Here is a 15,340-nt window from a genome sequence, read left to right as displayed (position 1 = left end):
CCGACTCGAGGAGACAGATGAGACTTCCTCCCTCTGTCCTCCATGGCTTGTACCATGCTTTCATGTCTCCATGAAATTAGTCTGTCTGCAATTAGAAAGCTCCCTGGGGGGGCGCCTGGGTGGCTCAGTCGGTTGAGCGACTGCCTTCGGCTCGGGTCGTGATCCCGGGGTCCCGGGATCGAGTCCCGCATCGGGCTCCCTGCTCGGCGGGGAGTCTGCTTCTCCCTCTGGCCCTCCCCCCTCTCATGAGCTCTCTCTCTCTCTCATTCTGTCTCAAATAAATAAATAAAATCTTAAAAAAAAAAAAAAAAGAAAGTTCCCTGGGTCTCTCCTTAGCAATGTCACTCTACAGTTTATCCCATTGATTGGGGTTCCCATTTCAATGATCACATTCTTACTTCTAGAAGTTTTATTGGGTTCATTTTCCAACCTGCTTCATCTCCTTCTTCGTGATGGTTTTCCATGTATTTAGTGAGCACGCTTACTTTATGTTCAATGTCTGACAATATCAGTATCCGAAACCTGCAAGATCATAGCTCTCTGCTGTTCATGTGAGTTGAATCATTTCTTTTTCACCTCTTTTTATGAAGGAATCATTTACATGCAGTAAAATCCACCCATTTCAGTGTAACCTTCTGCAAGTTTTGACAAATGCATACAGTGTGCACCCACCACCACAGTCGTGACACGGAACAGGTCCATCACCCCCATGCCCCTGTGCGCCCCTTCGTAGCCAACCCCTCCCCCCGTCCCTGGGAGCCACTCATCTGTATAGTTTTGCCTTTCCCAGAGTGCCACGCAGATGGACTCGCGATTTGCGGTTTTTGAGCTGATCTTTCGCTGACCATGGATGCTTCTGAGATTCGCGCATGTGGCGTGCATCACTAGCTCAGTCCCTGGCGGCAGGGCTGCACCAGAATGCTCACCCGTCCGCAGACACCGGGCGGGCTGGTTTGTGGCAGTTACAAATAAACCCTCTGGAAAGGTTCACATACAGTTTTCCCTTCGAATACAGGTTTTCCGTTCTCTTGGTCAATACCTGGCAGCGAGGCGTCTGGGCTGTATGATGTTTGCTCAACTTGGCAAGAAAGCGTTAAACTCTTCCGAGTGGCCGCACACCAGCAGCTCGGATGGGGTCACAGCTGCTCCTCACCAGCACTTGGTGTTGCCAGCTTTTTGCCTTGTTTTTGGTTTGGATCTAGCTGTCCTAACAGGTGTGTAGTGGAATTTCACTGTGGTTTTAATTTGCGGTTCTTTCACGGCTAATGATGCTGTGCTGAAATGGTGTCCACAGATCTTCTTTGGTAAGATAAGTTTTTTGCTCATTTTTAAAAAAAGCTTTTATTTTTATTTATTTATTTGAGAGAGAGAGAGCAGGGGAGGGGCAAAGGGAGAGGGAGAAAGAGAGAATCCCAAGCAGACTCCCTGCGGAGCACAGAGCCCAATATGGGGCTCGATCCCATGACCCTGAGATCATGACCTGAGCCAAAACCAAGAGTACGCTTAACTGGCTGAGCCACCCAGGCACCCTTTCTGCCCATTTTTAAACCGGGTTATTTGTTTTCTGAGTTTTGAAAGTTCTTTACATATTTTGGGCAGGTTCTTTATCAGACATGTAATTTGCTAATGTTTTCTACCAATCTGTGGCTTACCTTTTCATTCTCTTAGCATTATCTTTAGAAGAGCAGATATTTTTAGTTTTGATGAAGTCCAGGTTATAACTTTCATTTTTATTTTATTATTTATTTTATTTTTTTCATCATGAGAAGTGGATTCCTTCAGCCCACCCCCTATTTCCCCCATCCCCCCACCTCCCCCTCTCTGGTGACCGTCAGTGTGTTCTCTGTAATTAAGAGTCTGTTTCTTGGTTTGCCTCTCTTTTTTTCCCTTTGCTCATTTTTTTTTTTCTTAAATTTCACATGAGTGAGATTATATGGTATTTGTCTTTCTTTGACTTATTTTGCTTAGCATAATACTCTCTAGATCCATCCATGTCGTTGCTAATGGCAAAATTTCATTCTATTTTACGACTGAGTGATTTTCCATTGTATATATATAATATATATATTATATATATATACCATTTTTTAATCTATCTATTGGTGGGCTCTTTGGCTGCTTCCGTAGTTTGGCTATGGAGACAATGCTGCTATAAACAGGGCTGCATTATCCCTTTGAATTAATATTTTTGTATTCTTTGGTAAATACCTAGTACTAAAATTGCTGAGTCATAGGGTAGCTCTAATTTTAACTTTCTGAGGAACCTCCACACTGTTTTCCAGAGTGGCCGCACCAGTTTGCATTCCCACCAACAGTGCACGAGGGTTCTGCTTTCTCTGCATCCTCGCCAACATCTGTCATTTCTTGACTTGTTAATGTTAGCCATTCTGACTGGTGTGAGGTGGGATCTCCTTGTGGTTTTGATTTGAATTTCCCTGATGTTGAGTGATGTTGAGCATCTTTTCATGTGTCTGTTGGCCATTTGTATGTCTTTTTTGCAGAAATTTCTATTCGTGTCTTCTGCCCATTTTTTGAATTAGATTATTTGTCTTTTGGGTGTTGAGCAGTATCAATTCTTTATATATTTTAGATACTAACCCTTTATCAGATATGTCATTTGCAAATATCTTCTCCCATTTGGTAGACTTTTAGTTGTACGGTTGCTTCTTTTGCTGGGCAGAAACTTTTTATTTTTGTGTAGTCCCAAAAGTTTATTTTTACTTTTGTTTCCCTTGCCTCAGGAGACAATATCTAGAAAAATGTTGCTATGGTCGATGTCAAAGAGGTTACTGCCTGTGCTCTCTTCTAGGATTTTGATGGTTCCACGTCTCACATTTAGGTCCTTAATCCATTTTGCGTTATTTTTATGGTGTAAGAAAGTGGTCCAGTTTCCTTCTTCTGCATGTGGCTGTTCCATTTTCCCAGCACCATTTGTTGAAGAGACTGTCTTTTCCCCACTGGATATTCTTTCCACCTTTGTTGAAGATTAATTGGCCATATAATTGTGGGTTCATTTTTGGGCTTTCTATCCTGTTCTACTGATCTATGTGTCTATTTTTGTGCCAGTACCATAGTGTTTTGATCACTACAGCTTTGTAATATAACTTGAAATCTGGAAGTATGATACCTTCCGTTTTGTTTTTCTTTTTCAAGATTGCTTTGGCTATTCAGGGTATTTTGTGGTTCCACACAAATTTTAGGATTATTTGTTCTACCTCTGTGAAAAATGCTGATGGTATTTTGGTAGGGATTACATTAAATCTGTAGATTGTGGGATACCTGGGTGGCTCAGTAGGCTAAGGGGCTGCCTTTAGCCCAGGTCATGATCCCAGGGTCCTGGGATCGAGCCCGGCATCAGGCTCCCTGCTCAGTGGGAAGTCTGCTTCCTCCTTTCCCTCTGCTTCTCCCCCTGCTTGTGCTCTCTTGTTCGTGCATGCTCTCTCTCAAATAAATAAATAAATAAATAAATAAATAAATAAATAAATAAATAAATAAATTTAAAAAATCTTTTAAAAAAAGGTACAAAAAATCTGTAGATTGCTTTGGGTAGTGTAGACATTTTAACAATATTTGTTCTTCCAATCCATGAACATGGAATGTCTTTCCATTTCTTTGTGTCATCTTGAATTTCTTTCATCAGTGTTTTATAGTTTTCAGAGTACAGGTCTTTCACCTCTTTGGTTAAATTTCTTCCTAGATATTTTATTGTTTTTGGTGCAATTATATGTGGGATTATTTTCTTTCTTTTTTTAAAAGATTTTATTTATTTGACAGAGAGAGACACAGTGAGAGAGGGAACACAAGCAGGGGGAGTGGGAGAGGGAGAAGCAGGCTTCCTGCTGAGCAGGGAGCCCAATTTGGGGCTCGATCCCAGGACCCTGGGACCATGACCTGAGCCGAAGGCAGACGCTCAACGACTGAGCCACCCAGGCACCCCGGTGGGATTGTTTTCTTAATTTCTCTACTACTTAATTATTAGTGTATAGGAATGCAACAGATTTCTGTACAATGAGTTTGTATGCTGCAACCTTACTGAATCCCTTTAGCAGTTCTAGTAGTTTTTTTGTGGAGTCTTTAGGGTTTTCTATATATAGTACTATCATGTCATCTGCAAATAGTGAAAGTTTTACTTTTTTGTTACCAATTTGGATGCTTTTTATTTCTTTTTCTTGTTTGATTGCTGTGGCTAGGACTTCCAGTACTAAGTTGAAGGAAAGTGGTGAGAGTGGACATCCTTGTCCTGTTCCTGACCTTAGGGAAAAAGCTCTCAGTTTTCTACCATTGAGTATGATGTTGGCTGTGGATTTTTCACATAAAGCCTTTATCATATTGAGGTATATTCCCTCTAACCCTCCTTTGCAGAGGGTTTTTATCATGAATGGATGTTCTACTTTGTCAAATGCTTTTTCTGCATCTATTGAAATGAACATATGGTTATTATCCTTTCTCTTATTGGTGTGACATATTATGTTGATTGTTTTGTAAATACTGAACCACTCTTGCATCCCTGGAATAAATCCTACTTGATCACGGTGAATGATTCTTTTAATGCATTGTTGGATTTGGTTTGCTAATATTTTGTTGAGGATTTTTGCATCTATGTTCATCAGGGATATTGGCCTGCTGTAGTTCTTTTTCTTTGTGGTGTCTTTATCTGGTTTTAGTATCAGGGTAATCCTGGCCTCATAGAAGGGATTAGGGAGTTTTCCTTCCTTTTCTATTTTTTGGAATAGTTTAAGAAGAATAGGTATTAACTCTTCTTTTTTTTTTTTTTTTTTAAGATTTTGTTTATCTGACAGAGAGAAACACAGCGAGAGAGGGAACACAAGCAGGGGGAGTGGGAGAGGGAGAAGCCCCTTCCTGCTGAGCAGGGAGCCCAATGCGGGGCTCGATCCTAGGACCCTGGGATCATGACCTGAGCCAAAGGCAGACACTTAACAGCTGAGCCACCCAGGCATCCTGATATTAACTCTTATTTTAATGTTTGGTAGGAATCCACCTGTGAAGGGGCCCCTGGGTGGCTCAGTCGGTTAAATGTCTGCCTTCGGCTTGGGTCATGATATCAGGGTCCTGGGATTAAGCCCCTTGTCGGGCTCTCTGCTCAATGGGGAGCCTGCTTCTCCTTCTCCCTCTACTCCTTCCCTCCTGCTCATGCTCACTATCTCAAATAAATAAAAAAATATGAAAAAAAAAAAAAAAGAAATCACCTGTGAAGCCATCTGGCCCTGGACTTTTGTTTGTTGGGAGATTTTTGATCACAGATTCAATTTCATTGCTGGTAATTTGTTCAAATTTTCTATTTTTTCCTGCTTTAGTTTTGGAAGGTATATGTTTCTAGGAATTTATCCATTTCTCCAGGTTGTCCAATCTGTTGGCATATAGGTTTTCTTTTTTTCTTTTTTTTTTTTAATATTTTAATTAATTAATTTGAGAGAGAGAGAACACAACAGGAGGGGCAGAGGGAGAGTGAGAAGCAGACTCCCCACCGAGCAGGGAGCTTGACATGGGACTCAATCCCAGGACCCTGAGACCATGACCTGAGCCGAAGGCAGACGCTTAACCAAGTGAGCCCCCCCAGATGCCCCAGCATTTGGTTTTCATAATATTCTGTTAAATTGTTTGGATTTCTGTGGTGTTGGCTGTTAATTCTCCTCTTTCATTAGTGATTTTATTTATTTCTCTCTCTGTCTCTCTCATCTGGCTAGAGTTTTTCCTTAGTTTTGTTGATCTTTTCAAAGAACCAACTCCTGGTTTCATTGATCTGTTCTACTGTTTGTTTTTTTTTGAGTTTCTATATCATTTATTTCTGTTCTAATCTTTATTATTTTCTTCCTTTTGCTGGGTTTGGGCTTCATTTGTTCTTCTTTTTCTAGCTCCTTTAGGTGTAAGTTTAGGTTGTTTGGGACTTTTCTTGCTTCTGGAGGTAGGCCTGCTCTAAACTTCCTTCTTAGAACTTCTCTTGATGCATCCCAAAGCAGGGGATAATTTTTAAAAAATGGATCACACTTTTGATGTCGTATCTAAAAAATCTTTGCCCAACACGATTACACAGATTTTCTCCTATGTTTTGTTTTAGAAGTTTTATGTTTTACATTTAGCTCTATGATTTATTTTGAGTAGTTTTTGTTTACAGCGTGAGGAATGGGTGAAGGTTCATTTTTGGGGGGCATATGTTTATCTAATTAAGGTCCCATTTGTTGAAAATACTGTTGTTGTTTTTTTCTTCCGAGGAGTTAGCGTTGCGTCTCTAGTGCAGATGCACTGGCCGTGTTTGTGCAGGGCTGTTCTGGACTCTGCTCCGTCCCGTCGCGCCTCTGTGGCCTCTGTGTCCCCCTATGCCACCACCACACTCTCGTCAATGTGGCTTAGAGCAAGTCCTGAAATCAGGCAGTCCGAGTCTCCCAACTTTGTTCTTCTGTTTCACAATTGCTTTGGATATTTTAGGTCCTTTGGGTATCTGTACGATTTCAGAGTTAGCTGTCGGTTTCTGCACACCTGACTGGTGGCAGTTCTGTGGGGCAGCTTGGTCCCAGGCGCTGCCGGCTGGAGTCTGAATTGGCACCAACGGGTTGAAAAAGAACTTAAGATGAGCGAACGAGAGAGAAGCAGCAAGAATGCAGCGGGTGGGCCCTGCAGACATGCAGGCAGGAAGGGTCGTGGCCGGGGCACAAAGCCCGGAACCCACACTTGTGACTGGGGGCAGCGGGTCTGTGACGCGAGGCGTGTACATGAAGGCGGACCCCACACAGCAGAGGAAACAGGAAGAGCAGCTCACACAGCGGCGCGAGCAACAGGACTCCTGGGAGAAATCCGCTGCTTCTGGATGTGTGTGGAAGGGATTCTGTCCAGGGAGGCAGGGAGTCATGGGAACGGTGCCAACAGGGGAGGCTGGGCCCATGGGGAATGCTCTTCCTTCTCCCGCCGGGGGCTCGGGCTGCTGAGGGGAGCCGCCTGCTTCTTGGCTCTTCGGTAAACTGTCCTCACATGTTACATGCTGCTCGGTACTGGCTGAGCTGGGGGTGGCCCCAGGCGGCCCAGTGCCCCCATGACCCTGTCAGCGGAGCTTCCCGGTCTTCCTCCGTCCAGCTGCTGCACCCCTGGGGCAGGGCTCCTCAACTGTCCCAACAAGGACCCCCAAGCCTCCGGTGGCCAGCCTGGTGGTCCAGAGCTGGGAGTCCCTTTAAATACTGTGCTAGCTTAACTGTGACTGCAAATTTCAGTCCACCCCACAACCAGTATTTATTTGAATGTATATATTTCCTTATTTACTATCACTTAACATCAAAGTCCTAGAAAAACATGGCATAGTCCAGCCCTCTGGCACCACGTGGGCTGGTCAGAGCCTCCCAGGAGGCAGCAGGTGTCTGCCCCCCAGTGCCCAGCTCACCTGTGGGGCGCCCCTTTTCCTGCTCCTTGCTGTCCCGCTTCCCAGACTCCTTCTGGCTTGGCATGTCTGTGGGAAAGGACTCGTTGCCCTCGATCTGTTGCTCAGAAATGCTGGTGATGATTTTATTGTACAGGCTTTTATCTTCATCTGTGAACACACTGCTCTAAAAAGGAACATGACACTCTTACTAGCAGCTTCCCATTTGCCTTCCCCACTCAGCTGCCCAGACGCCTGTTGCCAGGAGGGCCACGTGGAGAACCTGGCCATGATCCTCCTCCCCGGCTCCCTTTCTGTCCTGAGCCAGGCATGCAGACCACAGCAGCGGCTGGCCCAGGGGCTCAGGGCCCGACCGCCTGTCTCTAACCCAGGTTGGCTCCTTGCTTCTCCACGGCCACTGATGCTGGGTCTTGTGTCCTGCTATGTGCTGGGCTCCAGCATGCAGCCCATTCCGCGGTCTCCCTCCATGCTGACGCTCCATCTTCCTTTCCTGGGACACCTGGCTCCTCTCCCCATGTGGGGTCGGTGCCCCAGGTTCTGGCTCCACACTCTCCTGACTGCAGCTCAGCTCAGATGCCTGCAGGCGTGAGAGCTGACCCGGCCTGTGCCCCTCTCCTCACCCACCATTCTCCTGGCCCTGCTCTGGGTTCACACCCCAGCGCCTCCCACCCCAGGCCCTACCCCATTGGTCCCATCCCTCCCTGGGGGAGACACTTCCAGGGCCTTTGCTGAGACTCCTTCACGACTGGACTGAAACTGTAAAGTAGCTCAGTGCTTCTTGTAGGAAGTTTCTCCCATGCCCATCTTTATCACTGACAGACCTCCCAGTGCCCATGGGTGGGACAGAAGTTGTCTGCACAGACGGGGTCCCACCTGTGTCACTCTGAGTTGTTCCCATTAACTTAGCAGTATGCCCACACAGCCTTCCTATGAAAAGACCTTTGGAAAAGGCGCAGGAATGCACATGGTTTGCCTGTGGCTTTTGGGCCGTGTCCTCTTGGCTGGTCAGCCCCAAGCTGGGGCTTCACAGGTGCATCAGGAGAAAGATGGGTCCCCTGCGGCTCTCAGGCCTGGAGCTCTTGGCCACCACCCTGTCAGTTGCCACCCACTCGAGAGGGGTCGGGGTCCTGTTGCCACTGCACCTGCCAGGTGGCCCCTTATGGAGCCCAATCTCTCCCACTTTGCCTGACGATGACTCCCAGCCCTGTGTTGAGACTCCTTCCTGTCACTGCTGGCTTTATACTCACAGGACTATCTTGGGTCGGAGGGGAGCATCACACCCACCCCTGGCTGAGAAGCCAGGGCTAATGATCGGGGGCAGGCAACACACTCACTATTTTCATGACCGACTGGGAGACGTCCATCTCACAGGACTCTGAGGCTGGAAGAAACTTGAACTTGGTGCCCAAGCCCCCGATGTTGGTCAGCGTGATGGTCCGGGACGTGGTCTCCCCCACCACATAGCTGCCAAAGTCGATGAGCTCCTTGTCAAGGGACAGCTGTCGAAAGACCCAGGGATGAGCCAGGGTGACTGCCAGGCAAGCTCTCCTCTCCCACCTGCTGCCCTGCAGCCCTGAGGGGACCCAGGAGCTCTGGCCCCTTCCTCTTGCGCGAGGCTGAGTCCTGTATCTGGTTCCAGCGGGGCCTTTGCACACCTCAGGGACACAGTCCACATCCTAGAAATTGTTGGTCTGTGGATTGATCGTGACAATTTGGGAGCTCCTGGGTTCCCATCTAAGTAGTTAGCTAAAAAGAAATGAGCGATCAAGCCATGAAAGGATGGAGAAATCTCAAGTGTACATTAGTAAGGGAAAGAACCTGAAAAGGGTACATGCGGGGGGCACCTGGGTGGCTCAGTCGTTAAGCATCTGCCTTCAGCTCAGGTCATAATCCCAGGGTCCTGGGATCGAGCCCCGCATCTGGCTCCCTGCTCCACAGGAAGCCTGCTTCTCCCTCTCCCACTCCCCCTGCTTGTGTTCCCTTTCTTGCTGTGTCTCTCTCTGTCAAATAAATAAAATCTTTTTTTTAAAAAAAGGGTACATGCGGTGATTCCAACTGTATGGCGTTCTGGAAAAGGCAAAATTAAGGAGACAGTAAAGAGATCAGTGGCTGCCAGCAGTTTGGGGAGAGGGAGGAAGGGGCAGGCGGCGCGCCGGGGCTCTGGGGCAGGGAAACTACCGCGAGTGACTGCAGTGACGACGCGTTGTTAGAGCTTTGTCCAAAGCACAGAATGCACAGCTGCGCGCGACCCTCTCGCAGACCAGGCAGCCCACGACACCGCGCCTTGTCCGCGCCGCGTGTCCAACGTCACAAATGGCCCCTGGGGGCAGGGGCACGTGGGAAATCTCTGCAGCTGCCCCTCACGTTTGATGTGAGCCCAAAGTTGCTCTAAATAATAAAGTCTATTGAAAAATATATCATTTGGGAGTTTGAGGAAATCTCAGGATGGAACGCGGGATGTCACCAAACGATCTCGCTTGGTCACAGTTTGAAGAAACAACCTGGCTAGAAAGTAGGGAGAAGGTGCTGAGCTGAGTCGCTCCAGGGAGGCGTGGAGTCCGGGGCTGAAGGCCACAGCACGGGGTGTGGAGCTCGGGGCCCAGCGTGGGGCTCTGCTGCTTCCGCAGGGCGGGCTTTGCCGGTCCACACTGCAGGGCGCTGGGGTGGGCCACGCTCTTGCTGTTGGACTGGAATTGGCGGGTGAGCAAGGGGAGGAGGCTGGACGGTCCACACGGCCCCGCGCTGGAGGTGGAGGTGCCGGTACGAAGGTCTGGGAGCACCGATATACCAGCACAACAGCCACTCCTTCTGTGCAGATACCAGTTCCTTTCTTTTCTTTTTTAAAGATTGGTTTCTTTATTTGAGAGAGAGGGCGCACGCGCGTGCACATGAGCGGGGGAGGGGGCGCGGTGAGGGGCAGAGGAAGAGAGAGACTTAAGCAGATTCTGCGCTGAGCATGGAATCGGATGCGGGGCTCAATCTCAGGACCCTGAGATCACAACCTGAGCCGAAATCAAGAGTCGGAAGCTGAACCAACTGCGCCCCCAGGCGCCCCCCAGTTACTGGTTACTGACAGCACTCTCCAGCCCAAGGAACCGGGCTGTCTGGAGAAAGGACTCACTCTAGGCGGGGGCAGGAGGTGTGCAGATGAGCCTGGCGCGTTTTCTGGTATTAGAAAGAGAGGAAGCTCCGCAACAGAAGTTCTGAGCACAGTCATAACCGTATGGCAGAGGGAATGGGAGCCGGCTGAATTGCTCCCAGGAAAAATGTGAGCAGCAACAGAAGGTTGTATTTGACTCTAATTCACAGAGTGAAATAAAGAAATGATTTTATAAATTAATGAATGTGGAAGAGATAAATCTCCCTTACAGAAGCATTCCAAGTAATTCACGCATCTGGCTATTCAATCCTCAGTGAGCCGGAGCGTGCCTCCCGCCCCTCCAGTCCGCCCCCAGACCTCAGTATGGCAGGAGGGCGGCAGAGGAGAAACCTCACAGTGAAGAAACCTGGCGGCCACACCGAGTCAGGTGATGCAGGTCACGTCGCACCGTGAGGCACCGTGGTAGTGCGTGACCTCGACATGATGCGGCCAGAACCCTGCAGTCCTCCTCCCGAAACCCACCACCTCAGTCCACTCATGAGATAAACTTCAGACCAAATCCCAGCGGAGGAACATTCTACACAAAACTGATTGGCACTCCTCCAAATGGTCAAGGTCATCAAAAAAGAGCAAGTCTCAAAAACTGTCACAGCCGGAGAAAGGGGACCCCCCCTACACTGTCGGTGGGAATGCAAGCTGGTGCAGCCACTCTGGAAAACAGTATGGAGGTTCCTCAAAAAGTTGAAAATAGAGCTTCCACACGATCCAGCAATTGCGCTCCTGGGTATTTACCCCAAAGACACAGATGTAGTGAAAAAAAAGGCCATATGCATCCCAATGTTCATAGCAGCAATGTCCACAAAAGCCAAACTATGGAAAGAGCCCAGATGTCCATTGACAGATGAATGGATAAAGAAGATGTGCTGTATATATATACAATGGAATATTATGCAGCCATCAAAAAATGAAATCTTGCCATTTGCAACGACGTGGATGGAACCTGAGGGAAATAAGTCAATCAGAGAAAGACAATTATCATATGATCTCACTGATATGTGGAATTTGAGAAACAAGGCAGAGAATCACAGGGGAAGGGAGGAAAAAATGAAACAAAACGAAACCAGAGAGGGAGACAAATGATAAGAGACTGTTAATCTCAGGAAACAAACTGAGGGTTGCTGGAGGGGGGTGGGAGGGATGGAGTGGCTGGGTGATAGACACTGGGGAGGGTATGTGCTATGGTGAGCGCTGTGAATTGTGCAAGGCTGATGAATCACAGACCTGTACCTCTGAAACACATAATGCAATATGTTAAGAAAAAAAAAAAAGAAACTGTCATATTAACTAACATAAGATGTTAATAGGGGAACCTGGCTGTGGGGTTAGCTAGGATTGCATTTTTTCTGTAATGCTAAAACTATTCTAAAAAACAAAGTCATTTAAGAAAAAGCCGAGCTAGCATCCCCCTCGCTGGGGAGTCACGAAGATCCAGAGGACACGCTCACGCTCAGAGGGTCTGGCAAGGCAGCCGCCGTCCCAAAAGATACCAGTGTGCTGTACGTGCTTCCTTCTGGGGGGGGGGGGAGTGCGTCCTCCAGGGCACGCCTCCCCTCGCCCTCATGGCCCGTTGGCAACTGGCCATCTGGGCGCCGGCTAAGAATGTCGTGTGCAGGCTGCCTCCCCGTGAGGCTTTTCTGGGCCCCAAGTTTGGAAGCCCAGGGGCCCCTCTCTCCTCTGTGCCCCTGCAGGACAGAAGCTGCTGAGGGAGACCAGACAGAACAGCCTGAGTGTGTATGTGGGTGTGCAGTGTGTGTGTGTGTTTTCGGGGGTGTGTGAGTACGAATGTGTATGTATTCATGTGTGGCCGCCAATGGTGGGGTGTGTGGAATGTGTGGGTGTGCGTGTATGGAGTAGGGGGGCAGGTGACCTGTCTCCTGGTTATAGGTCACCAGACTTCCAGAGGTCACATCTGGACAGGATGCAGGGGGCCCTCCCCAAGCATGCTGAGCTGGAGGCAGGGCCTGGGTGGGCCTGGGTTGCTGCCCTGGGCAGGGGCTGTGTGTTCTGAGTGTGGGGGTGATAGGTCACGCATGAAACCAGGTGGCTGGAGGGCTGCCCTGTGGGGCCCCCCGTGTGCCCCTCTAGCCGTTCTCCCTTCTTCCTGTTCATGACAGGGCCCCTGAGCTTCAGCGGGACACAGAGCTGCCCGGTAAAGACTCTATTGCCCCGTCTACCCTGCAGCCAGGGGTCATCGTGTGACCGTCACCTCCAGCTCACGCGGGCGACCTCGCCTTCCCCCCTCCCTCTGACTGGGAAGGGACAAGTCTTGGAAGCCATCTGGGAGGGTGGCAGGGCAGCACGCTGGCCAGACCCTCACGTCTGGGGCAGAAACAAGCCCCTGCTCAGCGAGGCCACAGTGTTGGGTATGTTCGTCACAGCAGCTCCCCCTGATGATTCCCTGAGCAAAGTGCCGAAGAGCCCAGAAGACACGAGGACCCTGTGCTGGGCATACCTGCCTGGGGGATGCTGGCCATCTGTGTACTTGGCGATGGGCTGGGCCAGCAGATGACAGGCTTCCTGCTGTCCGGCCTTTCCCCAGGGCCGAGTCTGGGGTCTGAAGCTCGACTCCACCACGTGTTGCTCTTTCTGGGGGCCCGTTCCCCAGCACATAGTGGGCCCCATGCCATGGGCCACTCTGAGGAGAAGGCGGCATCCACACAGCATGGGGGCGGCTTGCCAGCCCGGGAGCGGTGGTTGTCCTGGAGGCAGGAGGCGCCGGCAAACGTGGGCTCTCCACGGCCTCGGCGAGGCTCGGCAGCCCCCAGCGCAGCTGCCATGGCCCGGGGCCACAGCGCACAGGCTGTGTGTGAACCCACGCAGGGGCCCAGGGCGGCCACGGCCACGGTGGGGTAGTGTGAGTGCCAAGAATGGAGACTAAACGATCAAAACGTGGAATACGCAAAACCCATGAATCCATGAGGAAACAGGAAGAAAGAGAAGCTAATTGCCACCATCGCAAGTGATAATCGTCCCAACTCCTCCTTACACTAAAGACCAGTAAACAAGTGAAAACACAGAGAAAGCGCAGAAAACAGCACTATCAGCCTTCCCGGTGGGACGGGAGGCCCAGGGGCTGACACCCGGGAAACTCGGTTGCCCCAGGAGACTCGTCCGGCCTAAGGAAGGGGCTGCTTCAGGCAGGAGGCATTGCTAAAACCGTGAGGTGATGGCCGCGCTCGCTAGGGAGGTGGCAGTTGGTGCCATGCTGGGGTTCCAGACACGGTGTGGGCTGTTGCCACATTACCAGGAGGCTGGTCTTGGTGTCAGCCCCAGTGGCAGGCGGGAGAAAGACTCCGGGGACTCAAGAGATATGACAACGGGGTGTCAAGTCTGGAGGAAAGCAAGCAGAGCCTAGGGGACCGTGGGTGGGCCACCACCAGTGGACCAGCACCTGCATCACGGGGGCCCGGCAGTGGGAGACGAGGAATATGGCCCGAGACTCCCAAGCTGGATGAAAGATGTGAATATAAACGTCAAAGCAGCTCTCCGAACTCGGAGTAAGATGAACCCAAAGAGACCCACTCAGGGACACACTATAATCAGACCTTTGAGACAGAGGGGGAGAGAGGTGACCCAGTGCACACGAGGCCACAGCAAGATTGTCAGGAGATTTCAGAGACTCCGGAGGCCAGAGGGCAGTGGGCTGACATGTACAAAAGGCCAAAAGGGAAAAACTGTCAACGAAAACTGTCTTTCCAAAGTGAGAGAAACCAGGACATTCCCAGATGAACAAAAGCCGAGGGCCTTGCAGGAAATGTGCCCGGAGCCCAAACGGAGACCCGGGGACTTGTCACTGGAAGACACCAGGAGGAATACAGCCTCAGTAAAGGTGAGCACACGGACAACACAAAATCTAGCGTTCCTGTCAAGGTGTTTTAAGTGTGGGTTTTATTCTCTACACGATTTAAAAGACTAATGCTTTTTTTTTTTTTTTTAAGCAGGTATTAGTCTAAGAGCTAATGTTATTGTCACTTTGGTTTGTAATCCACGTTTTGTTTGCATTTCAAACATTATGAGTTTGTGGTTTTGGACACACAGTCACAGAGAAGTAATTCTGTGACATTAACACCCGAAAGGGGTGGGGGCCGAGCTGTAAGGAGCAGATCGTCTATACACTACCGAACTGAAGCCGGTGGAAGTTTTCTAAGGGGGGGGTGTTGAGTGTTATGATGTTGCTGGTTTACTGGAAGTGGATCAGCAGAACAGACAGACAGATGGACAGACCAAGCAAATGTGGCAAACGTCGACAGGGATGGGATCCAGACAGCACACAGATGTTCAGTGCTTTTTTTCCTGCTTTTCCTTATGTTCGAAATTTTTCTTAATTAAAAAAAGGATCAGCGGTGACTACACGTATCACAATGAGCACTGAGTAAGGTATGGAACTGCTGAATCAATGTTGTACACCTGAAACTAATAGAACATTGTATGTCAACTATACTTCACTAATAAATATTAAAAAATAAATTAAAAGGTTTTAAAAAGAATCAGTTCCGCATAGCAAAGGCAGACAAGATGAAAAGGCAGCCTACAGAATGGGAGAAAATATTTGCCATCCAAAATATATAAAGAACTCATATAACTCAATAGCGAAAAAACAAACAGTTTGATTAAAATTGGGAAGGGGACCTGAAAGGACATTTTTCTTTTTTTAAATAGAGAATAAAATTAAGGCAGTTCTTATTGACGGGGTGATCAGGTGGGCAATCCCCAGGGGTACTACACAGCTCTTCTCCACGCCCCTAAACACACACTCTTCTAAAGGAGACATGCGGACGGCCAGCAGGCACCTGGAA

The 15,340-nt window shown here is 49.0% G+C and overlaps 1 protein-coding gene across 1 annotated transcript in view; it reads right to left on the bottom strand.

Moving 5' to 3' along the window:
* Positions 1–15,340, bottom strand: part of CFAP74 (cilia and flagella associated protein 74) — a 56,526-nt gene that overhangs the window by 16,559 nt on the left and 24,627 nt on the right. The window contains exons 16-17 of the mRNA XM_045899178.2: positions 8,719–8,883; positions 7,388–7,550 (exon numbers count right to left, since the gene is read on the bottom strand). Coding sequence (XP_045755134.1) covers positions 7,388–7,550; positions 8,719–8,883 — 328 coding nt within the window. The remainder of the gene's footprint in view (positions 1–7,387; positions 7,551–8,718; positions 8,884–15,340) is intronic.

The sequence above is a fragment of the Mirounga angustirostris genome, unplaced genomic scaffold, assembly GCF_029215605.1.
Source record: "Mirounga angustirostris isolate CCGP_5_RB_7025 unplaced genomic scaffold, mMirAng1.0.hap1 SCAF_4, whole genome shotgun sequence".
Classification (NCBI taxonomy): domain Eukaryota; kingdom Metazoa; phylum Chordata; class Mammalia; order Carnivora; family Phocidae; genus Mirounga; species Mirounga angustirostris.
Note: the sequence above shows the minus strand (reverse complement) of the source record. Positions and strands in the feature narration are given on the sequence as shown.